The sequence below is a fragment of the Urocampus carinirostris genome, chromosome 3, assembly GCF_059441175.1.
Source record: "Urocampus carinirostris isolate Australia breed hairy pipefish chromosome 3, RoL_Ucar_1.0, whole genome shotgun sequence".
Taxonomy (NCBI): domain Eukaryota; kingdom Metazoa; phylum Chordata; class Actinopteri; order Syngnathiformes; family Syngnathidae; genus Urocampus; species Urocampus carinirostris.
The window spans coordinates 2,203,599-2,230,378 of NC_142351.1; the positions used below are offsets into that span (position 1 = coordinate 2,203,599).

Consider the following 26,780-nt stretch of genomic DNA (forward strand, 5'->3'; position numbering starts at 1 on the left):
CCGGGCCCTAAGCAGCGTCCGAGTTGGCTTATGCCTCCGGTTACTGGAATAAAACCTCGCTTTAGAAAAATAGAAATACGCTTCTGACCTCTGCTGTGTGAGCACAAGAACAGCAGACGGGTGGTTTGAGCAGTACAGCACGTAAAGATTTTTCATCTGGGGCAAAAGATTCAGGAAGAAGCCTCCGATCCTCTGCTGGCATTCCGGAAGCCTGGAAAACAAAATGAAAACTATCGTTGAACTTCTTTAAAGGCACAATGTGTACCGTATTTTCCGCACTATAAGGCGCACCTAAAAGCCTTTTTTTTTTTTCAAAAGCTGACCATGCGCCTTATAATACAGTGCGCCTTATATATGGATCAATATTAGATCGCAAAGTCTTCCAACTAACTTGCAGCCGCCGACTCGATTTTCCCCCGAACGCCAAGTAGTCCGCGGTGTATGCTGGGATTTATTTACCGGCGTTTCATTGGCTAACCAATGTGTCAATCATCATTTGAATCGATCACTATTGGCTAAAGTTATTCGAAGGTAAAGGGGGCGGATCCTTTTCATCATTTACAGGCTGGCATAGGCTAAAGCGGCAAAACAAAGCCTGCAATTGGCCGAAAAAGATGAATGCGTATAGCACGTGGCTGACGGCATACAGAAAGCATTTTTTTACTATTTTGTATTTGTAAATATTTTATTTTCCTGGATTTACTAAACTCCGGATATAAGAGGACCACGGCTGCACATTATTATGAACACAACGACTTCGGTGAGCTACTCCAGCTTTCTATGTTATCCCTGTATCTTGTTTCAGACTGAACTCGATGTATAATGGATGGAATGGAGTGTCTATTTTTAAATTCAACTCAATTCCAAGTGTTTATTGTCATATGCACAGTAAAGTTGCGAGCGAAAATAGAAACTAAGGAATGGTTGGCATTTCTTGAATCCCAAGACTTTAACCTTCCGAATGATGGAACGATGCATTTGAGAGACATCGTACGGACACCGCATCCGCACGTGTTCTCGACACGTATTTGCGTCTTTGCAAGCTTTGGGAATGTTAAGGGGGTAAGAAGTTGGACTGAACCATCCGACTGTTTTGTCGACGTTCCCATTGTAGCGCCTTATCATCCGGTGCGTCTTATGTATGTCAAAAATAGGACCAAAAACTATTTTTTCGGGGTGCGCCCTATAACCCGGTGCGCCTTATAGTGCGGAAAATACGGTAATTATTCAGGGTTCGTGCACTTTCTTATGAGCAAATCCAAGCACTATTTAAAGGGATTCCAAAATTCTAAAATATACCAAATGTAAGAAAATAGTATTTTTTTTTTTTTACATAAAATGAATATATATATTTGATCAATATATCCTAACCCTAACCTCAAACTCTAGCTCCTCACCCTACTCTTGTTTTACGGTTGACCACGGCCATCAAAGATGCGGCCCGCGAGCCGGATCAGGACGCCGAGGCTTTCAATTCCAGGCGACACCCGGAGAAGCACAAGAGAAAAATCATCCGTCATTTGAAATATGTTCATTTGATGTTCAGAAAGCCAGGGGCCAAAGTGTGTATTTCCCTTTGAGACGTCTTGTGATTGAGGGCCAAACATAAAAACAGGACTTGACTCTTTTTCACTCTCCCCCTCTCTCTCTCTCTTTCTTTCTCTCTCACTCTTTTGCTCTCTACCTGTATCTCCCTTCCTTTTTTCCTTCACTCTCTTGTTGTCCTTAATCATCCCTTTGTTCTCTCTCTTCTCTCTTTCAGTCTTTTTCTCTCTCTCTCCAGCTTTATCTCTCTCTCTGTCTTTCCTCTCTTCTTTTTTCACTTTCTCTCTTCTTTCTTTGACTCTCCTTTTCCCTTTCTTACTCTCTCCCTTTCTTTCTAATCTTTCTTTTTTAATGATTCTCTTTTTCTTTCTGTATTTTTCTTCCTCTCTTTCACTCCTCCACTTTTTCTGTCTCTTATATTCTCTCTTGTTCTCCCTTTCTTTCACTCTCTCTCTTGTTGTCTTTGATTTTGCCACTTGTTCTGTCTCTTATGTTCTCTCTTGTTCTCCCCCTCTTTCACTCTCTCTCTTGTTGTCTTTCATTTTGCCACTTGTTCTGTCTCTCATGTTCTCTCTTGTTCCCCCTCTCTTTCACTCTCTCGCTTGTCTTTCATTTTGCCTTTTGTTCCTTCTTGCTCCCTCACGCTTCCTCTGTTCTCTCTCTCTTTGCCTGGCTTTGTCAATATCAAGAGGACATATTTCAAACTGCAGCTGATTTTTCGGGTTGCATGTTTGACACCAGCACTCTTGAGTGAAACTCATTTTATATTGGTTTTCAGTCAACTTTTGATGTGAACAAAATAGTTGAAGTACAGTAGGCTATGTCTTCTTGACCAGTTGTCTTCGGTTGTGAGAGTTGGGTTGAATGTATTAATCGCAGTTTATATTGTTTACTGCTAATTGTTATTTTCTTTTGGTTTCTTTTTGTTGCACTTCAAGTGTAGGACAAATCGGTTGATGTTTATTTGTTCTTTGCATTCAACCGACTGGAATACTGCTCCGATAATTCCAAATTCTTTGACATACAACAACAATTTCCGTTACTTTCCCTGGTAACTAGTTACTTAGACGATAGAGTATTTCTTAGTGAGGAACTATAAATATCAACTTTTTTACAGCGGTACGTCCTAGCTAAAGAAATCATACTGTATGAGGCTAGTGACTTTGCGTGTTCCTCCAGAGACTGGACCAGCATCTTTTACACATACAGTACTTATTTTGAGACCGTCGCCAATAAAAACCGCTCGACCATCGGCTTCGATACTCGCCATGACGCAATCGTAGTCGGCATTGTCGACTCCGAAACTGCACGTGAGGCTCGCGTTCTCGTTTCGGGCCGATTTTTGCGCATGCAGTCAACTTTTGATTTGAACGAAACACTTGACGTGCAGTAGGTTATGTCTTCTTGACCAGTTGTCTTAGTTGGGTTGAGTGTATAAAACGCTGTTTATAATGTTTACTGCTGATTGTTATTTTTAAATATTGTTTCCTTTTTTTTTTATTTCTGTTGATGTCTATCTGTCTGTTCTTTGCATTCACTGACTGGAATACTGCTCCGATAATTCCAAATTCTTTGACATACAACAACTTTTTTTGAGGCTACTGACTTTGCTTGTTCCTCCAGAGACTGGACGAGCATCTGCTGGAAGGTGGAGATCTCCTCCAGATTCCCTTGAATGTAGCCGATGTCGACACCACTCAGGCTGCAGAGAAGGGAAGAAGTCATTTGTGAGTTCCATTTCTAGTCACGTTTATAGATTCTCTGGTAAAGGGGTCTCCAAGGTGGCGCTTGCGGGTAGCAGGGGGCCCCGTAAGGACAGTTGAGGTTCCGATGGGTTTATAGAAAACAAAAATCGATTCAAGTATTGATAAAACATTTTAGGAAATGAATTATGATAATACAATGAGAATCTATTTAGGTCTTAAACACGTTTTGTCGCGTCATCAATTTTGTTTGCTTCTTTTGAATCTTTCTTTTGAAAATTTCGAATTTCAAACCGAAATTTCCAAACCGAACAAAGATTTCGTTCAACACGGCTATTTAAATGGGTTTTCACTCTTTTAGCTAGCTATCTAGGCACCTTTTACTTTTTTAAATGTTTAACTCTCTAGCGAACTACAATCAAGCTATCTTTTTTAGCTATTTAGCAAGCTATCAAAATAGCTTTTGATATTTTTTGCAAGCTATCTCGTTAACACTCTACCTTTTCGGCTAGTTAACAAGTTAAACTTTTGCCTCATTTTTAGCTAACTATCTATCTTCCTTTTTAGCTTTCTATCTGACTATTTACCCTTTTATCAATCTATCTAGCCACCTTTTTTTTGTTACCTGTTCAACTTTCTAGCTGACAACTAGCTAAGATTTAATCTTTTTTGCTAGTTAACAAGCTAAATGTTGGGCTCCTTTCTTGCTAACTATCTAGCTCTGTTTTTAGCTTTCTATCTGGATATTTAGAAGGCGTTTCCACTATTTTAGCTAGCTAACTATCTTCCTTTTTAGCTTTCTATCCAACTATTCAGATGGCTTTTTACTCTTTTACCGATCTATCTAGCCACCTTTTATTTTGTTACCTGTTTAACTTTCTAGCTAACAATCAAGCTACCCTTTTAGCTATTTACCAAGCTAGAGCTAGCTTTTTTTATTTGTTTGCATGCTATTTAGCTAACATTTAATCTTTTTTGCTAGTTATCAAGCTAATTGTTGGGTTCCTTTCTTGCTAACTATCTAGCTTTGTTTTTAGATTTCTATCCGGCTATTTAGAAGGCTCTTTCACTAATTCAGCTAACTATCAAGCTCATTTTTAGCTATTCAGCAAGCTATTGAGCTAGCTTTTTACATTTTTTGCATGCTATTTAGCTAACATTTAATCTTTTTTGCTAGTTATCAAGCTAAACGTTGGGCTCCTTTCTTGCTAACTATCTAGCTTTGTTTGTAGCGTACTATCCGGCTATTTAGAAGGCTTTTTTACTGTTTTAGCTAACTATCTTCCTTTTTAGCTTTCTATACGACTCTTTAAATGGCTTTTTACTCTTTTATCGATCTATCTAGCCATCTTTTATTTTGTAACCTGTTTAACTTTCTAGCAAACGATCAAGCTTCCTTTTTAGCTATTTAGCAAGCTATCGATGTTTTTAGCTTTCTATCCGGCTAGATTTAGAAAGCTTTTTCACTATTTCAGCTAACTATCTATCTTCCTTTTTAGCATTCTATACGACTATTTAAATGGCTTTTTACTCTTTTATCGATCTATCTAGCCATCTTTTATTTTGTTACCTGTTTAACTTTCTAGCGAAGAATCAAGCTACCTTTTTAGCTATTTAACAAGCTATCGAGCTAGCTTTTACATGCTGTTTATCTAACCTTTAATCTTTTTGCTAGTTATCAAGCTGTTGGGCTCCTTTCTTGCTAACTATCTAGCTCTGTTTTTAGCTTTCTATCTGGATATTTAGAAGGCGTTTCCACTATTTTAGCTAGCTAGCTATCTTCCTTTTTAGCTTTCTATCCAACTATTAAGATGGCTTTTTACTCTTTTACCGATCTATCTAGCCACCTTTTAGTTTGTTACCTGTTTAACTTTCTAGCTAACAATCAAGCTAACCTTTTAGCTATTTAGCAAGCTAGAGCTAGCTTTTTACATTTTTTTGCATGCTATTCAGCTAACATTTAATCTTTTTTGGTAGTTATTAAGCTAAACATTGGGCTCTGTTCTTGCCAACTATCTAGCTTTTTTTAGCTTTCTATTCGGATATTTAGAAGGCTTTCTCACTATTTTAGCTAACGATCAAGCTCCTTTTTAGCTATTTAGCGAGCCACCTAGCGGGTTGCTATTTTAGAAATGCAATGATAGCGGTTGCCTTTTGCGCTAACAAAATTGAGCTTTTAGCTAGAAAAAGGTTGGAGAGGCCTGCTTTAGCATGATGTGATGTGAATCATAAGAAAAAAAGACCTTTCTGTGGGTTGGAGGGAACGCAGGTAGGACCCCAAAAGACTTTGGAGTTCCCTTGAATACTCGATCTCGGCTTCCAGGATATTCTGGAGAACCTTGGAGAACAAAAAAACTCAATTCAAAAACTATAAAATAGGAAATCTTTTCAATACTTCTGTCTGTATTTGAACCCAGTCCTGTCAGTCCGCTGTTGTCAGTCCGTCAGCAAACCTCAGTGAATACTAGGCAAGCCTTTTTCGACTCTGACTCCCACCTGTCCCGTTTTTACTTCCGTCTGTCTCCGACTAAAACCCGTTTTGAACCTGATCACGTCTGCTCTCCCGTCCCGGCTTACGACCTCTTTTTGTCCCCGACCACAGTCTTCTCTCCTTTTGTGGCTTACGACTCGCTTCCGACCTCGACCACGTGTTTGCACTCCCGACCTCAGCTACTGACCCGTTTTTCCGTTCCCGACACCACCATAGCTAGCCACAAGAGATCCACTTCCGCGGTATATCAATTCCGCTTCTGTTTGTCTCCCGCTATGACCTATTTTGATCCCGACCACGTCTTCTTTCTCGTCCCGACTTACGACCCATTTTTGATCCTGACCACGTCTACTCTCCCGTTCTGGCTTACAACTCGTTTCTGACCCGACCACGTCTTGCTCTTCCAGTCCCGGCTACCGACCCGTTTTTTCGTCCCTGACACTGTCATCCCTCGCTACGGAATATCCACTCCTGCGTTCGGATCACAATAAGAGTACGAGAGCATCTTGCTTCCTGCGTCCAGTGAGCATCGGATTGCAGACGCAGCCCTTCCTCTTTCCTTCAGTAAAACTTGTGAGACACGTCACGCGATTGGGTCTACCCTTGACACAAAATCCCTGGAAATACATCATATAAATGTAAAATATGAACTCATGGATGTTATAAATACATGATGAAATGCAAAAAGTATTTACGATTGTATTTGAACCGATTTAGAGACAGATCTCCTGAAAAGCAACGCAAAAAAAACAGAAATGAAAAAAAATGAACGAAATTTGATTAGAGGCAACATTTACTACTTTCATAAGTAGTGGTACCACTAACTCTCTCTCTCTCTCTTTATCTATCTATCTATCTATCTATCTCTTCATCTCTCTATCTATCTCTATTTTTCTTAATCTCTCTTTATCCCTCTCTATCTATCTATTTATCTCTCTCTACCTTTATCTCTTATGTCTCTCAATCTTTATCTCTTTTTTCTCTTTATCTATCTATCTATCTCTTTTATCTCTTTATCTATCCATACCTCTCTCTCTCTCTCTCTTTATCTCTATCTATCTTTTTATCTCTATATCTATCTCCATCCATCACTTTATCTCTATCCATCTCTATTTATCTCCTAATCCCTCTATCTATCTCTTTATCTCTCTATCTATCTATCTCTTTATCTCTCGCTATCTCTTTATCTCTATCTATATATTTATCTCTCTCTACCTTTCTCTCTTTTATCTCTCTCTATCTTTATCTCTTTTTTCTCTTTATCTATCTACATATCTCTTTATCCATCCATCTATACAGAGACACGAAAGCCTACGGGAATCGGAGAGGAGACGGACTCGCTAACACGAGGTGGTGTATCCCTGGACACAAAGAAAAAGATTTCCATCTGCCGCAGGGATGTCGAACTTTTGGACTGGCGTGTGAAGTCATCCACTCCGCAACAAGCACCCCTAGGGCATCATGTTCATCGGTTAATAAACAACGGGGTAGACTGCTGGAAGTGTGAATTTCCCTACGGGGATGAATCAAGTATCTCTCTCTCTCTTTCTCATTCCCCCCCCCCCCCCCCTCTCTCTCTCTCTCTCTCTCTCTTTCTCTGTCTCTCTCTCTCGCTCTCACCCTCTCCTGGTTCGGAGCATTCAATTGCAATAAAATGAGTCCAAATTGGACTCATTTTCCTCCCTTTTACACATACAGTACTTCCTTTGAGACCTTCGCCAATACAAACCGCTCGACCATCGGCTTATATACTCGCCGTTACGCAATCGGAGTCGGTATCATCGACTCGTGGAACCGCACATTCTCGTTTCGGGCCGATTTTTTGCGCGCGTGCCTTCAATTGCGGATACTGGGGTTGTTTCATGCAGAGGCGGTAAAGAAGCGGAGGGAAAGCGGGGCAGCTTGCATTATTCAAACACCAGCGCAACACGAAGGCCGGGAACCCTGAGGCGAGGCTGACCTACAAACAAACGGAATGGAAAATACAACCTACATGACACGCCTAGTGCCACAAATCGTTTGGCGCACTCCATTTTCTTACATCACGGACCCGATGGTTCACAGCGGCACCTCTACTCACCATTTGAAACAGTTCTGCTTTGTAACCTGAAACATTTGTAAGTAGAGACGCCTTTTCAATGAAAATGCGCTCATCCGTTCCAAGCCCCACAAAAGTATAATCTATTTTTTAAATGAATTGTAAAAGAGCATCAGAACGTGAAACAAATACACGTTACAATAACCAAAATTCGAGAGGCACATGATGTAAAAAAAAAACAAAAAAACACAGAGAATAAAGGAAATGATAATCATTTAGCTTTGTGCCCGGCGTTTCTTAATTAACTGATCTGACGGCGTTTGCTTTTGTTGCTAGAATCCCTCCAGCCCTTCGGATTTTGACTGTGACACGAAGAGCATGCTGGGGTACACGCGTGTTGCCAGCTCAATTTGAAGCAATGGCCAGTTTGTTGACGTTGGGGAAATTCTGGGAGAGGCAAAGAGCAGCACATACTGCACTGTATTTTGGACTGAGCAGCTAGAGGCTCTCTCTCTCTCTCTCTCTCTCTCTCTCTCTCTCTCTATCTATATATATATATATATATATATATATTTTGCATATTACCCTATCCATGACTCTTTTTAAACCCCCGTCTTCCAAGAGGAAGCTGTCAGACCGTCTGCGAACCTATGCTCTCAGCTAGGCAAGCTTTGTACTCTCCGACATTATCCTGCCCTGATTTCTCCTGCCTGATATCTGTTGTCGACCTGTTTCCTGGACTCGTTACTGCTTTTGCTCCCCCGTCCCGGCCATCGACCCGTTTTCCCGCCGCCTACGACGACCCTCGCTCGACATGGAAGTGCCACTTCCGCGTTCCTAACATCAGCTACCCGCGTCCGACGATCATCGGATGGTGGATGCAAGCATTTCTCTCTTTCTCAATAAAACCTGAGTAAAACGAACGCTATTGGGTCCCGTCTCCGTTCCTGGCAGCCAATAACAAGAAAGAGCCTTATATGTGAGCAAAGACGATGGGGGGACTGCGCGTTCTCACTGTTTTTTTTCCTTCTAAATGTCATGAATATTTCATGAGATTGGCAGAGTCATGTACTCGTGGGCACACGAGTAAACGGGTATCATTTCAAACTATTTCAAACGAGTTCAGGGATGTCAAGCTCTGGTTCGTGGGCCAACTTTGTTTCCCACTATTATGCTTTATCATAATGGAATATTACACATCATTCTTTATATTTACTCTTCCATTTAAGAGAATATTTAATTGGATAATAGCTGAAAAAAATAAAATAAAAGATCTCTACTTCGGTCACAGTTGCCATGGCGCCCAATTAGCCCCGCCCATGCGGCGCCAGCTGCAGCTTGTTGACGGATTGGCTCCCTGTCAGTGTTTAAACTCCTGTCCTGTCAGTCCTCTTTGGTCGGTCCGTCTGCGAATCTCCGTTTTTACACGGCAGGCCCTTTTTCACCTATCTGTTTTTTTTTTGCTCCTGTTTGTCTCCCGGTATGGTCTGTTTTGATCTCGACCAGGCCTGCTTTCTCGTCCCGAATGACGACCTGTTTTGATATCGACCTCGTCTGTCCTCCTGTCCTGAATACTGACCTGTTTTTTTATCTCGACCACGTCTACTCTTCTCTCCTGGCTTTCGACTCGTTTCCGATCCCGACCACGTTTTTGGTCTTTTGTCCCGGCTATTGACCCGTTTTTTCCGTCCCCGACTCAGCCATCGCTCGCCACGAAAGTGCCACTTACGCGTTCAGAGCGACCCGCAATCACCAGATCGTGTGTGCACTCCTTTCCCTTTTTTCCAATAAAACTGAGAGAAACGTTACGCGAGTGGGTCCTGTCTCCGCTTGGGTCCTGACAACTTCACAAATTTTGTCTACCACAGGTTCGTTTTAGTGCGGAATTATGATGCAAAATGTCCTACGCCCTCTGCAGACCTAGCTGAAAGACAAACAACTGCCACGTCATGCTGCTTCGGCATGAGCGATGTTGTGTTGCAATTCTGAAAAACAGTCTCGGCGCCCTCTGCTGGAGCAAAGTGATACTACAACTATCAGCGTCACGACAGAATTCATTGCATTGATTTACTGTTCGTAGTGGCTGATAAATCCTGCGATGCTACCGATCGCCGACGCTTATAATGGTGCAGTCCTTTCTCAAGGTTTCTTCATTTTCCTCATGTTGAGGTTTTTGAGTTTTTCCTTGCCTTCATGTCGGTTTTAGATCAGGTGATCGTGTCATAATAGTCTGTGGTTTGCAATAATCTGTTGTCTGTGCAGCCCTTTGTCACTCTTTGTGACTAAGGGTTTCACAAATGAACAGGATTTGACTTGATTTGACATGTTTTGAGTTTTTCCTTGCCCTAATGTCGGTTTTAGATCAGGTGATGGTATCATCATGGTCAGTAGTTTGCAATAGCCTTTGATCTGTGAGACTCTTTGTGAATAAGAGCCAAACAAATAAACAAGATTTGAGGTTTTTGAGGTTTTCCTTGCCCTCATGTCGGTTTTAGATCAGGGGATGGTGTCATAATAGTCTGTGGTTAGCAATAATCTGAGGTCTGTGCAGCCCTTTGACACTCTTTTTGATTAAGGGTCTCACAAATAAACAGGACTTGACTTCACATGTTGAGGTTTTTGAGTTTTTCCTTGCCCTCATGTCCGTTTTAGATCAGGTGATGGTGTCATAATGGTCTGTGGTATGCAATAACCTGTGGTCTGTGCAGGCCTTTGAGACTCTTTGTGATTAAGGGCCAAAAAAATAAACAGGACTTGACTTAACATGTTGAGGTTTCTGAGTTTTTCCTTGCCCTCATGTCGGTTTTAGATCAGGTGATGGTGTCATCATAGTCTGTAGTTTGCAATAGCCTTTGATCTGTGATGCCCTTTGAGACTCTTTGTGATTAAGGGCCAAAGAAATAAACAAGACTTGAGGTTTTTGAGTTTTTCCTTGCCCTCGTGTAGGTCTTAGATCAGTGGATGGTGTCATAATAGTCTGTAGTCTGTGGTCTGTGCAGCCCTTTGAGACTCTTTGTGATTAAGGGCGTCACATATAAACATGACTTGACTCGACTGAATGGATTTTCTCGATGCGTTGTTGCAGCCCTGCCGTAGGTAAATAGGATACTCACCAGATTGTAATAAGTCTTGTTGATGACGGAGGCGTCGAAAGCCTTGGGCGGACTCTTGACATTGGCAGATTTGGCTTTGTCTAGAGAGTAAGAAAAAGGGAGACATAAGATTGGGACGGGAAGCACCCTTGGCAGCATTACACTCTTTGAGTTTGATGAAAGTGTCTTTGAGATCCCCATGGAGAATGTTCCGACAGCTCAATTTCTTTCTCTCTCTATCTCTCTCTCTCATTCTCTTTATCTGTTTCTTCTATCTCTCTCTCTTCTTTCTCTATCTCTTTTTCCCTCTCTTACTTTCTCTCTCCTTTTCACAATCTTTCTCTCTCTCTCTCTCTCTCTCTCTCTCTCTCTCTCTCTCTCTCTCTTACTTGGTCTTTCTCTCTCTCACTCTTTCCCTCTCACTCTCTTTTCTTTATTATGTCTCTCTCTTTTTCTTTCTCTCTTTTTATGCATCTATTTCTTCTATCTCTCTCTCTCTGCTTCTTTTTCTTTTTTTGTTGTTTATCTCTCTTTCTCGCTCTTTCTTTCTTTCTTTCTCTCTCTTTCTCTGCCATTCTCTTTTTCTTTATTATGTCTCTTTTTTTCTTTCTCTCTCTTTATCCATCTATTTATTATATCTCTCTCTCCTTTCTTCATCTCTTTCTCCCTCTCTTTCTTTCTCTCTCCTTTTCACAATCACTCTCTTTCTCTCTCATGTTCTCTCACTTTCTTGTTCTCTGTCTCTCTTTCTTGCTCTTTCTTTCTCTCTCTTTCGCTCTCACTCTCTTTTCTTTATTATGTCCCTCTTTTTTCTTTTTCTCTCTTTATCCATCGATTTATTCTATGTCTCTCTCTTCTTTCTCCCTCTCTTTCTCTCTCTCTCGTGTTCTCTCTGTTTCTTTTTAAGACTTTGCAAATTCGGAGGGAAGACATTTTAATGCTCAGGAAGTCCTGATTTGGAGAAGCTTGAATTGTAAGGCAGGCTTCTGAAATCGCCGAACTGAAGTGAACTGAACTTGGAGGACGTTGGCTCTCCCTCTGCCGGGGGACTTCCTGGCTTTGTTCTCAGAGCTTCCTTCCTTCCTTTCTTTCCTTCCTTTCTTAAATGCACACCTCGCTCTCTTTATCTCTCTTTCACCATTTCTTTCTTTCACATTCAATATGTGGCTATAGATATTCAAGGCTAAACAAGACAATGTCTGTTTCATCAATACAGGCCCTTGTAGGCTGATATCTATCTATCTACATACCTATCCACCTATCTCTCTATCTAGACATCTATCTCTCTATCTAGACAGCTATATATCTATCTAGACATCTATCTAGACATCTATCTATCTATCTATCTAGACATCTAGTCTTCTATCTATCTATCTATCTATCTATCTCTCTATCTTGACATCTATCTATCTAGACATATATCCATCTAGACATCTATCCATTTATCTATCTCACTATCTAAACATCTATCTCTCTATCGAGACATCTATCTATCTATTTATCTATCTAGACATATATCTCTCTATCTAGACATCTATCTATCTAGAGATCGATCTAGACATCTATCTATCTAGACATCTATCTATCTAACTATCTAGACATCCATCTATCTAGACATCTATCCCTCTATCTAGACATTTATCTATCTAGACATCTATCCATCTAGACATCTATCTATTTATCTATCTCACTATCTAGACATCTATCTATCTCTCTATCGAGACATCTATCTATCTCTCTATCTAGACATCTATCCAGCTCTCTTTCTAGACATCTATTTATCTCTCTTTCTAGACATCTGTCTAGCTCTCTTTCTAGACATTTATCTATCTTTCTAGACATCTATCTATCCAGACATCTATCCACACATCTATCTAGACATCTATCCATCTCTCTTTCTATATATCTATTTCTTTCTTTCACATCAAATGTGTGACTATGGATATTCAAAGCTAAACAAGGCAATGTCTGTTTTATGCATACAGGCCCTTGTAGGCCAATGCGACTGCGGACCGTGACAAAACAGCCTGCTATTGGCCGAGAGTGGTGTCAATCAAAAGTTCAGAGGTTAACGGCCATGTTGGAAATAGCATTACGAGTCTGTCACCCCGGACCGACCGACTGCCTGATTTAAAAAAGGTATTTTCAGATCCTAGGGACCAAACAAATCGTCCGCATTCTCACCGTTCCCTTTGAGTCGCCGGACGTAGTTGCTCGGAAACCAGCCGCTCCTGCCGTGGAGGGAGCCTTCCCACCAGCCTCCCTCCTCCTGCCTGCTCACTTGAATGATATCGCCCTTGGAGAAAGACAGTTCGTCCTCGTTCGTCTGCTGGAAAGGAAAGCGGGCCTTGAAAAGAACATGGCCGCCGCCGCTTCCCTCAGACATGTCCTGCAAAGAAAACGTCTTCATATGAGGAAGTGGACTAATTGGGTTTTTGTCCGTCCTGAGAAATTTGCCACTATTCAATGTTGTTTCAGTTTTTTCCGTACTGTAAAATGTCCTTGGCGGGCAGCCGGGGTTTAATTGGTCCCAAATTTGTATTTCTCTCATTTTTTGGTGAATCGGTCGATCGGTTCATAAGGGACCCACCCTAGACTGTCCACCCGCCTGGATCCGACCAAATCCTGAGGAAAAGACTACTTCCACTCCACAGCATCATCTCCAAACGAAAGAGCAGCTTCAGCGACAGACTGCTGTCACAGTCTTCTTCCACGGACAGATTATTTCTTCCTCATGCCATGAGGCTCTTTAACTCCACCCAGGGGAGTAAAAGCCAGACATGGGGACTTGAGACTTAGTGACTTGGACTCGAGTCGACTCGAGTCGCTGTTTTTATGACTTGTGACTTGACTTGGACTTGGCAATCTAAGACTCGGGACTTGACTTGTGACTTGACTTGCCCAAGAAAAAAATACTTGGGACTTACTTGGGACTTGAAGGTGAAGACTTGAGACTTACTTGAGACTTGCACATGTGTGAATTGGTCCCATGTCTGGTAAAAGCCCACATGAAACCCCACCCCCACATTTGCTTATTACCCTATTCTCATTACAGTGTGTATTTTATGTAGCACTATTTAAATATTCTATATCAACACGTTATATTGGGTATTTTTGTATTCTATGGCTTTTATTGTATTTTTTAATACAACAATACTGCTGGAAGTGTGAATTTCCTTACGGAGATGAATAAAATAACAATCAGCAATCAGACATCTATCTAGACATCTATCTAGACATCTATCTCTCAATCTAGACATCTATCCATCTTTCTTTCTATCCATCTCTCTATCTAGACATCTATCTATCTATCTAGACATATAGAAATATATCTATCTATCTAGATATCTATCTATCCATCTAGATGTCTATCTATCTAGACATCTATCTATTTCTCTATCTAGACAACTATCTATCTACCTATCCATTTGGACATCTATCTACCTATCCATCTATCTAGACATCTATCTCCCTATCCAGACATCTATCTATCTAGACATCTATCTATCTAGACATCTATCCACTATCCATCTCTCAATCTAGACACCTATCTTTCTATCCAGACATCTATCTATCATCTCTATCCAGACATCTATCCATCTCTCTTTTTCTGTATCTATCTATCTCTCTATCTATCTATCTCTCCATCTCTGTAACTAACAAGACATCTATCTATCTATCTAGACATCCATCTATCTATCCATCTTTCTTTCTATCCATCTCTCTATCTAGACATATAGAAATATATCTATCTATCTAGATATCTATCTATCCATCTATCTATCTATCTATCTAGACATCTATCTATCTCTCTATCTAGACAACTATCTATCTACCTATCTCTCTATCTAGACATCTCTCTATCTCTGTAACTAACAAGACATCTATCTATCTATCTAGACATCTCTCTATCTATCTATCTATCTCTCTATCTAGACATCTATCCATCTCTCTATCTCTGTATCTCTCTATCTCTGTAACTAACAAGACATCTATCTATCTATCTAGACATCTATCTATCTATCTAGACATCTATCTATCTATCTATCTATCTATCTATCTATCTATCTATCTATCTATCTACGTCCGCCTAAGCACTTACAAGGCTGTGATAGTGAGGGAGCTGCACTTTGGAAGAGCGACTTGAACTCTTGGAAGAATCCAAAGATTGAATCCTCAGGGTGGGCTGTTGTGCCGCGCCAGCAGAAACACCTGAATCTGCGCAGCAGCAAGAAAATCACCATCGTTCTTTTCTTTGGAGGATAATCATAACGAATAGAGAGGGTCACCTTCAGTGGCTTTGTTCAGGGCGAGCAGGCAGTTCAGGACTTTAGTGAAGTCGAGGCCTTGAAGGAGGTCGCTCACCTCGAAGGACTGCGGAATTTAGAGAAAGGATCACAAAAGACAAATTCGAGCGATGGTTTCCGTTATCTTAGTGTCACTAAACCATGGCACAGTAAGGTGCATGTCTGTGTCCAGTTCTAGAAGCATTTTTGATTCATTCAGTCTCCCATAAAACAGGCCTACCACTTGTGACAACTCGGGTTCCTGTTTTTCTGTAGGTTCACTCTCTCTCTCACTCCATCACTCTCTTTTCTCCCTCATTCTCTGGCTCTAAACCTATTTTGGAACCCTAAATTCGGTTAAGAACCCTAATATGGATCTCTAGCTCTAGTTCCTAACCCTAACACTAGCTGTAACTCAAGCCCTCACCCTGTATCAACCGGTAACCCTGGCTCAAAACCCATTTTGGAACCTAACATTCAGTTTAAAACCCTAATACAGAGCTCTAGCCCTGGTTCCTAAACCTGTACCAACCAGTAACCCTAGCTTTAAACCCATTTTGGAACCTTATATTTGGTTTAAAACCCTAATATGGAGCTCTAGCTCTAGTTCCCAACCCTAACCCTAGCCCTAACCCTGTATCAACCAGTAACCCTTGCTCTAAACCCATTTTGGAACCTTACATTCAGTTTAGGACTCTAATATGGAGCTCTAGCACTAGTTCCTAACCCTAGCCCCAACCCTGTATCAACCAGTAACCCTAGTTATAAACCCATTCTGGAACCTTACATTCGGTTTAAAACCCTAATATGGAGCCCTAGATCAAGTTCCTAACCCTTACCCTAGCCCTAACCCTGTATCAACAAGTAACAAGTAACCCTGTATCAACAAGTAACCCTAGCTCTAAACCCATTTTGGAACCTTACATTCAGTTTAAAACCCTAATATGGAGCTCTAGCTCTAGTACCTAACGCCAACCCTAGCCCCAACCCTGTATCAACCAGTAACCCTGGTTATAAACCCATTCTGGAACCTTACATTCAGTTTAGAACCCTAATGTGGAGCTCTAGCTGTAGTTCCTAACCCTTACCCTAGCCCTAACCCTGTATCAACAAGTAACCCAATCCTAAACCCATTTTGGAACCTTACATTCAGTTTAGAACCCTAATATGGAGCTCTAGCACTAGTTCCTAACCCTAACCCTAGCCCCAACCCTGTATGAACCAGTAACCCTAGTTATAAACCCATTCTGGAACCTTACATTCAGTTTAGAACCCTAATATGGAGCTCTAGCTCTAGTTCCTAACCCTAAATCAACCAGTAACCCTAGCTCTAAACCAGTTTTGGAACCTTACATTCAGTTTAGAACCCTATTATGGAGCTCTAGCTCTAGTTCCTAACCCTAGCCCTAACCCTGTATCCACCAGTAACCCTAGTTCTAAACCCATTTCGGAACCTTACATTAAGTTTAGAACCCTACTATGGAGCTCTAGCCCTAGTACCTAACCCTAACCCTAGCCCCAACCCTGTAGCAACCAGTAACCCTAGTTCTAAACCCATTTTGGAACCTTACATTCAGTTTAGAACCCATTATTGAACCTATCTAGCCTCTTTTAAGAATTTTACCTGTTTACCGTCCTAGATAACACTAGCGCTACATTTTTAGCTATTTAGCAAGCTATCTAGCTAGCTTTTTACATTTTTTTGGTATGCTATCTAGCTAACATTTTAGATTTTTTTCTAGTTATTAAGCTAAGGGTTGGCCTGCTTTCTAGATAGAAAGCTAAAAACATCGAGTTAGCTAACAGGCTATTTAGTTGGCTTTTTAATTTCTTAAATAGCTATCTAGTTCCCTTTTCTTTTGTTTTTTCACCTGTTTGCCGTTCTCGATAACTCTCGAGCTACATTCTTATCTATTTAGCTAGCTTTTCACTATTTTGTATGCTACCTAGCTACGTTTTATTGTACCCTTTTCACTAGTGAACTAGCTAAACTTTGAGCTCCATCTTTGCTCGATAACTAGCTTTGTTTTTAGCTTTCTATCTAGCTATTTAGGAGACTTTTTGCTTTTTTTAGCTAGCTATTTAGCTCCCTTTTAGTGTTTTACCTGTTTCCCTTCTAGCTAACTATCAACCTTTTTTAGCTATTCATCAAGCTAGTTTTTTGTATTTTTTTGCATGCTTTCTGGCTAATATTTTATCATTTTTGCGAGTTATCAAGCTAAATTCTGGCCTTCTTTCTAGCGAGTTAACCAGCTTTTATGTTAGCTTTCTATCTAGCGATTTAGTTGGATTTTTACTATTTAAGCTAGCTATTTAGCTCATTTTTGTTTGTTTTACCCTTTTAGCTTTCTAACAAACTATCAACCTTTTTTTCTGGCTATTCGGCAATCTAGCCAGCTAGCTTTTACAATTTTTTGCAAGCTATCAAGCTAACGTTCTGCTTTTTTTTTGCTAGTTGTCAAGCAGATTTTAAGCCTTCTTCATAGCTAGTATTCTAGCTTTGTAGTTAGCTTCGTATCTAGCTGTTTAAATGGCCTTTTACTCATTTAGCTATGGATTTTATTTACCGGTTTACCTTTCTAGCTAACTATCAAGCTTCCTTTTTAGCTAAACAGCGAGCCATCTAGCTAAGTCGCTAATTTAGAAAAAGAGCTCTAAGTGGTTGCCCTTTGCGCTAATTAGTAAGAAAAAGTAGCTTTGGGCTTAAAAAAGAGAGAACTGCTTTGGAGTCTGAGGCAGGATTACCCCAAATCTGGGCTCCCCCCGCTAATCTCCCTCTTTAACACTGAACATGTTTGTGTTCATGCCCACTCAGAGAGTTACTCAGGGTACCACACGCTAAATACGACACGCTAACGCGAACACGTCTCTCATTGAAGCTAACGCGGTTTGCTGTGTTTACGGAAACGTGGCGCACGTCTAGGATCCCGGATGCTAACGTGTAGCTACCCGGAGCTACCGGAGCTACCCGGCTTCAGCGCTGCTAGACAGAGACACGAAAGCCTGCAGGAAGCGGAGAGGAGGCGGACTCGCTATCTACGTGAACACGAGGCGGTGTAACCCTGGGCACAAAGATTTCCATCTGCCGCAGGGACGGCCAACTTTTGGCCTAGCGTGCGACATCATCCGTTCCGCTGTTGCTAAACTACAACACAGCACCCCGAGGCCATCCTGTTCATCTGTTAATAAACTACACTAGGATCCTGCTGGAAGTGTGAATTTCCCTACGGGGATGAATAAACTATCTATATATATATATTTGCACAGAAAATTTCAAATACTTTGACATACAATAACTCATTTTGAAGTCACGGAAATCATTCATTTCCCAGGTAACTAGTTACATTGACTATAAATTAATTCAGTTACAAACTTAGTTACATTTTACATGTTTGAAGGGTCACAAAACGAGGGGTGCAGCAGTGGTTAGCGCGTGTGCGGCACAGTTCTGAGGTCACGGGATAGAACCTCCTGTGTGGAGTTTGCATGTTCTTCCCGTGCTTGTGTGGGTTTCCTCCCACATTCATTTCAGGTTGATTGGCCTAACTGAAATCTCCCTAGGTGTGAATGAGGAAGTGAGTTGTCTGTCCCTGTGTGCACTCTGATTGGCTGGCAAGCAGTTGAGGGTGTCCCCAACCTACTGCCAGAAGATAGATAGGATGTGCTCCAGCGCCCCCGGGACCCTACTGAAGAGAATCGGTGCAGATAATGGATGGATGGAAAAGTCAAGTCATGTTTATTTGTATAGCCCTTAATCACAAGAAGTCTCAAAGGGCTGATTTTTTTTCGTCTTATTTCCATAGTATTATTTTTGTAGCATTTCTTTAGTATGTTTGTAGTATTTCCATAGTAGCCTTTCTGTAGTATGTTTGTAGTATTTCCATAGAAGTATTTTTACGGCATTTCTGTAGGATTTTGTGTCGTATTCTTGTAATATTTCCATAGTAGTATTTTTGTAGCATTTCTGTAGTATTTATGTAGTATTTTTGTAGTATTTCCATGGTAGTATTTCTGTAGTATTCTAATAGTATTATTTTTGTAGCATTTCTTTAGTATGTTCGTAGTATTTCCATAGTAGCCTTTCTGTAGTATTTTTGTAATATTTCCATAGAAGTATTTTATGGCATTTCTGTAGCATTTCTTTAGTATTTTTGTAATATTTCCATAGTAGTATTTCTGTAGACCTTTTGTAATATTTCTGCAGTATATCTGTCGTATTTTTGTAGTATTTCCCTAGTAGTATTTATGTAGCATTTCCGTAGTATTTTTATGGCATTTATGTAGCATTTCTGTAGTATTTTGTAGTATTTCTGTAGTATTTTAATAAGAGTATTTTTGTAGCATTTCCATAGTATTTTTGTAGTATTTCCATAGAAGTATTTTGTAGTATTTCTGTAGTATTTTGTATTAGTTCCATAGAAGTATTTTTACGGCATTTCTGTAAGATTTTGTGTAGTATTCTTGTAATATTTCCATAGTAGTATTTTTGTAGCATTTCTGTAGTATTTATGTAGTGTTTTTGTGGTATTTCCATGGTAGTATTTCTGTAGTATTCTAATAGTATTATTTTTGTAGCATTTCTTTAGTATGTTTGTAGTATTTCCATTGTAGCCTTTCTGTAGTATTTGTGTAGTATTTCCATAGAAGTATTTTTATGGCATTTCTGTAGTATTTCTGTAGTATTTTTGTAGTATTTCAATAAGAGTATTTTTGTAGTATTTCCGTAGTATTTTTGTAGTATTTCCATAGAAGTAGTTTGTAGTAATTCTGTAGTATTTTTGTATTAGTTCCATAGAAGTATTTTTACGGCATTTCTGTAAGATTTTGTGTAGTATTCTTGTAATATTTCCATAGTAGTATTTTTGTAGCATTTCTGTAGTATTTATGTAGTGTTTTTGTGGTATTTCCATGGTAGTATTTCTGTAGTATTCTAATAGTATTATTTTTGTAGCATTTCTTTAGTATGTTTGTAGTATTTCCATTGTAGCCTTTCTGTAGTATTTGTGTAGTATTTCCATAGAAGTATTTTTATGGCATTTCTGTAGTATTTCTGTAGTATTTTTGTAGTATTTCAATAAGAGTATTTTTGTAGTATTTCCGTAGTATTTTTGTAGTATTTCCATAGAAGTAGTTTGTAGTAATTCTGTAGTATTTTTGTATTAGTTCCATAGAAGTATTTTTACGGCATTTCTGTAGGATTTTGTGTAGTATTCTTGTAATATTTTCATAGTAGTATTTTTGTAGCATTTCTGCAGTATTTATGTAGTGTTTTTGTGGTATTTCCATGGTAGTATTTCTGTAGTATTCTAATAGTATTATTTTTGTAGCATTTCTTTAGTATGTTTGTAGTATTTCCATAGTAGCCTTTCTGTAGTATTTTTGTAATATTTCCATAGAAGTATTTTTATGGCATTTCTGTAGTATTTTTGTAGTATTTCAATAAGAGTATTTTTGTAGCATTTCCGTAGTATTTTTGTAGTATTTTCATAGAAGTATTTTGTAGTAATTCTGTAGTATTTTTGTATTAGTTCCATAGAAGTATTTTTACGGCATTTCTGTAGGATTTTGTGTAGTATTTCCATGGTAGTATTTCTGTAGTATTCTAATAGTATTATTTTTGTAGCATTTCTTTAGTATGTTCGTAGTATTTCCATAGTAGCCTTTCTGTAGTATCTTTGTAATATTTCCATAGAAGTATTTTTATGGCATTTCTGTAGTATTTTTGTAGTATTTCAATAAGAGTATTTTTGTAGCATTTCCGTAGTATTTTTGTAGTATTTTCATAGAAGTAGTTTGTAGTAATTCTGTAGTATTTTTGTATTAGTTCCATAGAAGTATTTTTACGGCATTTCTGTAGGATTTTGTGTAGTATTTCCATGGTAGTATTTCTGTAGTATTCTAATAGTATAATTTTTGTAGCATTTCTTTAGTATGTTTGTAGTATTTCCATTGCAGCCTTTCTGTAGTATTTGTGTAGTATTTCCATAGAAGTATTTTTACAGCATTTCTGTAGGATTTTGTGTCGTATTCTTGAAATATTTCCATAGTAGTATTTTTGTAGCATTTCTGTAGTATTTATGTAGTGTTTTTGTGGTATTTCCATGGTAGTATTTCTGTAGTATTATTTTTGCAGCATTTCTTTAGTATGATCGTAGTATTTCCATAGTAGCCTTTCTGTAGTATTTTTGTAATATTTCCATAGAAGTATTTTTATGGCATTTCTGTAGTATTTCTGTAGTATTTCAATAAGAGTATTTTTGTAGTATTTCCGTAGTATTTTTGTAGTATTTTCATAGAAGTAGTTTGTAGTAATTCTGTAGTATTTTTGTATTAGTTCCATAGAAGTATTTTTACGGCATTTCTGTAGTATTTTTGTAGTATTTCCATGGTAGTATTTCTGTAGTATTCTAATAGTATTATTTTTGTAGCATTTCTTTAGTATGTTCGTAGTATTTCCATAGTAGCCTTTCTGTAGTATCTTTGTAATATTTCCATAGAAGTATTTTTATGGCATTTCTGTAGTATTTCTGTAGTATTTTTGTAGTATTTCAATAAGAGTATTTTTGTAGCATTTCCGTAGTATTTTTGTAGTATTTTCATAGAAGTAGTTTGTAGTAATTCTGTAGTATTTTTGTATTAGTTCCATAGAAGTATTTTTACGGCATTTCTGTAGGATTTTGTGTAGTATTTCCATGGTAGTATTTCTGTAGTATTCTAATAGTATAATTTTTGTAGCATTTCTTTAGTATGTTTGTAGTATTTCCATTGCAGCCTTTCTGTAGTATTTGTGTAGTATTTCCATAGAAGTATTTTTACAGCATTTCTGTAGGATTTTGTGTCGTATTCTTGAAATATTTCCATAGTAGTATTTTTGTAGCATTTCTGTAGTATTTATGTAGTGTTTTTGTGGTATTTCCATGGTAGTATTTCTGTAGTATTATTTTTGCAGCATTTCTTTAGTATGATCGTAGTATTTCCATAGTAGCCTTTCTGTAGTATTTTTGTAATATTTCCATAGAAGTATTTTTATGGCATTTCTGTAGTATTTCTGTAGTATTTCAATAAGAGTATTTTTGTAGTATTTCCGTAGTATTTTTGTAGTATTTTCATAGAAGTAGTTTGTAGTAATTCTGTAGTATTTTTGTATTAGTTCCATAGAAGTATTTTTACGGCATTTCTGTAGGATTTTGTGTAGTATTCTTGTAATATTTCCATAGTAGTATTTTTGTAGCATTTCTGTAGTATTTTTGTAGTATTGCCATGGTAGTATTTCTGTAGTATTCTAATAGTATTATTTTTGTAGCATTTCTTTAGTATGTTTGTAGTATTTCCATCGCAGCCTTTCTGTAGTATTTGTGTAGTATTTCCATAGAAGTATTTTTATGGCATTTCTGTAGTATTTTTAATTGTGTTTCCACGATAGTATTTTTGTAGTATTTCTGTGTCTAGGGGCAAACTGCACGGTCCGCCTTTGATGAATCAGGCCTGCCACTAACGGAGAAACTTGGCAGCGAGCCTCATGGCCGACTTCTAATCAACTTAATTGAAAAATCGTCTGGCCGCAGTGTTGCCGCGTTGCATGACATCATCCTATGACTTTCCTCTCCTTCGTCTTTTCTTCTTCACGTGAAAGAACCAAACTCGAAAACAACCGCATCCATTCGCTTATCCTCGCTAACATTAGAAAAGGGTCATTATAAAAACCTTGGATCGACCATTTCAAGTGTAATTACACCACCTGAACACTGATACAAATGGGGGCGCTCATGTGATGAAAACGCAAGTTCCAGACTCATATTCTAACTAATATAGGAAGAGCAGCTTCAGCGACAGACTGCTGTCACAGTCTTGTTCCACGGGCAGACTGAGGAGATCAATTCTTCCTCATGCCATGAAACTCTTTAACTCCACCCGGGGGAGTAAAAGCCCACATTAAACCACACCCCCACATTGCATATTACCCTGTTTTTATTACCCTGTTCACTATTGAAATACTCTATATCAACACGTAATATTGGGTATTTTTGTATTCTATTACTTTGATTTTATTATTTTATTTTTCAACACAAGGGTACTGCTGGAAGTGGGAATTTCCCTACGGGGATGAAGAAAGTATCTATCTATCTATCTAAAACAGGGGTGTCAAACTCATTTTAACTCGAGGGCCACAAGATAGAACAAACATTCTCTCAGGGGCCGGACTAATGAGGTCGGAAGAATGAAAAGGAGAGATGGACACAAAGAAAGAAAGAAAGAAAGAAAGAAAAAAAGAAAGAAAGAAAGAAAGAATGAAAAGAAAAGATGGCGAGAAAGAAAGAAAGAAAGAAAGACAGACAGAAACAAAGAAAAGAAAAAGAAACAACGAAAGAAAGAAAAAGAGAAAGAAAGACGAGTAGATTGAGGAGAAAGAAAAAGAGAGGAATAAATACGAGAAAGAGAGGGGGAGAACAAGAGAGTGGGTGGGACAAAGAAAGAGAGAAAGGGAGAAAGAGAGAAAGAGATAAAGGAGAGCGAGAGACAGAGAATGTTAATCAAAAGAGATAAAAAGAGAAATAGTGAGAGAGAGGGAAAGAAAGAGAGAGTAAAAGAAATCCAAACAGAAATAGAAAGAAAGAAAGAGAGAAGGAGAGAAAGAGAGAAGGAGAGAAAGAGAAGGTTGATGCAAGAGAGAGAGAGAGAGAAAAGACAGCAAAAAGGAAAAAAGCAAGGGAGAGCAAAAGAAGATAAAAAGAAACAGATATAGAAAGAGAAGAAGAGGAAGAAAGAAAGAAAAAGAGAGAAGGGGAGGAAGAGAAGGTTGATGCAAGAGAGAGAGAGAGAGAAAAGACAGCGAAAAGGAAAAAAAGGAAGGGAGAGCAAAAGAAGGTAAAAAGAAACAGATATAGAAAGAGAAGAAGAAGAGGCAGAAAAAAAGAAAAAGAGAGACTGAGCGAGTGAAAGAGAGAGAGATAGAAGGTGAGAAAAAAAGGGAGGACGAGAGAGAGAGTGAAAGAAAGAAAGAAAGACAGACGGAAACAAAGAAAGAAAAAGAAACAACGAAAGAAGGAAAAAGAGAAAGAAAGAAAGAAAGACTAGTAGATTGAGGAGAAAGAAAAAGAGAGAAAGAAATAGGAGAAAGAGAGGGAGAGAACAAGAGAATGGGTGGGACAGAGAAAGAGATAAAGAGAGAGAAGGATAAAGTAGAGCGAGAGACAGAGAATGTTAAACAAAAGAGATAAAAAGAGAAATAGTGAAAGAGGGGGAAAGAAAGAGAGAAAAAGAAATCCAAACAAAAATAGAAAGAGAGAAAGAGAGAAGGGGAGAAAGAGGAGGTTGATGCAAGACAGAGAAAAGACAGCAAAGGAAAAAAAAGGAAGGGAGAGCAAAAGAAGATAAAAAGAAACAGATATAGAAAGAGAAGAAGAGGAAGAAAGAAAGAAAAAGAGAGAAGGGGAGGAAGAGAAGGTTGATGCAAGAGAGAGAGAGAAAAGACAAAAAAAGGAAAAAAGGAAGGGAGAGCAAAAGAAGGTAAAAAGAAACAGATATAGAAAGAAAAGAAGAGGCAGAAAAAAAGAAAAAGAGAGACTGAGCGAGTGAAGGAGAGAGAGAGAAAGAAGGTGAGAGAAAAAGGGAGGACCAGAGAGAGAGAGAGAAAGAAAGAAATACAAGTACAGCCTTTGTGAGAGGCGCCTGGCTTTGGCAAAATCAAGTGGACCTATTTCAACCTGCAGCTCGTTTTTATCTTGCGCTTCTCTGAGTGTTGTCTCATGACCGGATCCAATCCCGCGGGCCGCCTGTTTGACACCTGTGATCTAAAAGATAGTGGGAAGCGATGCTGTTCGAAATAAACGATACGACGTAAGAACAGGAAAACACAACGCTCTTTTCCTCTGTCTTCTAACCAGCGCGGGCGCCCTTTTGCTTCCGCCTTCGACTGTGACGTCACGCGTGTGGTAAGCAATGAAGGGGGTCTATAAGCAGGTACAAATGAATACGGACGCGTTCAGGAGAGAAAGAAATGTGGACAATGCAAAGACCCTTATGGGTGGCTGAGTCTATCCTTTTTCCTGTGGTGTGTCTTGGGCGAGTAGAGCCTGTCGACCTCGTGAAAATAAGAAGAAAGTACCGGTAACTGACCTCCACGCCAAATGCCCCGACGCCTTGGATGAATTGGCTAATGTTGACTTGAAACTCGCCGTCAGTCCTCGGTTCCTGAAAGAACTACAAATAGAAAAATCATTTTAGAAGAGGAGAATATTTTTGGAATGTTTAATTAAGGGAAGAAAAGAGTTTGACGGAAATAAATTCATGTTGAATTTAAATGGAGTCCTTCGCGGCATTCGCTGTGTTTGCTAGCGGGGTTGTTTAGCTGAGTTTCCGGTTGACGTTTCAAAGTAAATATTAATCAGATACGATTTTTTATTACTTCTCTCTGGCGTTTCTTTGTAACTTAATTTCTAACGCTACGTTTACGAATACGATGCTTGTAACGCCCTGAAATGAGTTACTTCAACACAAGATGGGATGTCGCGGTGCGTGGCTTTTATTTTGACACGCTCCTCTCTGACCTTGTTGAGCAAAGCGATACCTTCTCATTTATAAAACAATAAATCTTATCGATTTTCTGATCGATATTATCGAAAATATCCTACCGTTTCCGCGGATCCCGGTCTAAGTCGCTCCAGGAGCTTGCAGAGGACCACGCCGTCCCGGAGAGACGTCTGGAGAAAAAGGTCCGGATCCGGGATGTTCTTCTTGGGGGACTCCAGGACCCCGAGTGTGATGAGCCAGGTTACCGTTTGCTCCGCGGGATTCATCTCTCTTATAGAATACAACAGAAAAGGCAGCCTATTGTACTCCTGGTTCTTTGTTAAAACTCCGACGTTCCGACATCGAATCGATCTCCCGCATCCACAATCCCCCTCCTCTCTCTCTCTCTCTCTCTCTCTCTCTCTCTCTCTCTCTCTCTCTCTCTCTCTCTCTCTCTCTCTCTCTCTCTTTAGGTCCCTCGATCGGTGACGTCATTTCAGGATTATTATTATTATTATTATTGTTATGACACGGCGTCACTCAGAATTTAGGTTGAGAGCTGTGGGGGCGCTGAGATCAAAAAAATGTTCCAAATTTAATGAAAAAATCATTACAATTTTCAAAACAGTTTTAGTCATAAAAAATTTAGGGTTTTTTTGTGTTAACTTTGTCCTGAACGTCCATGTTTTGCCATGCACACAGACAGACACACTCACACATACATATACATGTCTCGGACTCGGATTGGCTCCCTGTCACTATTTAAACCCACACCTATCCGTCACCTGTTGTCAGTCCGTCTGCAAACCTCAGTTAACACTAGGCAAGCCTTTTTCAACCCTGTCTCCCACCTGCTTCTGCTCCCGTCTGTCCTCCGGCTTCGACCCGTTTTTGTCCCTGACCACATCTACTCTCCTTTCCTGGCTTACAACTCGCTTCCGACCCCGACCACGTTTTTGCTCCTGTTTGTCACCTGGCTTCGACCCATTTTTGATATTGACCACATCCACGTCTGCCCCCCGGCTTGGATCTGGCTTACGGACTCGGATTGGTTCCCTGTCACAATTTAAACCCACCCCTTTCTGTCACCTGTTGTCAGTCCGTCTGCAAACCTCA

The 26,780-nt window shown here is 39.4% G+C and overlaps 1 protein-coding gene across 2 annotated transcripts in view; it reads right to left on the reverse strand.

Moving 5' to 3' along the window:
• The window catches only part of LOC148368272 (rho guanine nucleotide exchange factor 7-like), a 40,811-nt gene extending 14,749 nt beyond the window's left edge, over positions 1-26,062 (reverse strand). For both annotated transcript variants that reach the window (XM_088330162.1, XM_088330161.1), the window contains exons 1-9: positions 25,787-26,062; positions 25,272-25,355; positions 15,159-15,243; positions 14,972-15,087; positions 13,054-13,258; positions 10,891-10,970; positions 5,492-5,586; positions 3,152-3,247; positions 89-211 (exon numbers count right to left, since the gene is read on the reverse strand). In XM_088330162.1, the coding sequence (XP_088186288.1) occupies positions 89-211; positions 3,152-3,247; positions 5,492-5,586; positions 10,891-10,970; positions 13,054-13,258; positions 14,972-15,087; positions 15,159-15,243; positions 25,272-25,355; positions 25,787-25,951 (1,049 nt within the window). In that variant the 5' untranslated portion in view covers positions 25,952-26,062. The remainder of the gene's footprint in view (positions 1-88; positions 212-3,151; positions 3,248-5,491; positions 5,587-10,890; positions 10,971-13,053; positions 13,259-14,971; positions 15,088-15,158; positions 15,244-25,271; positions 25,356-25,786) is intronic.
• Between the last annotated feature and the right edge of the window lie 718 nt (positions 26,063-26,780).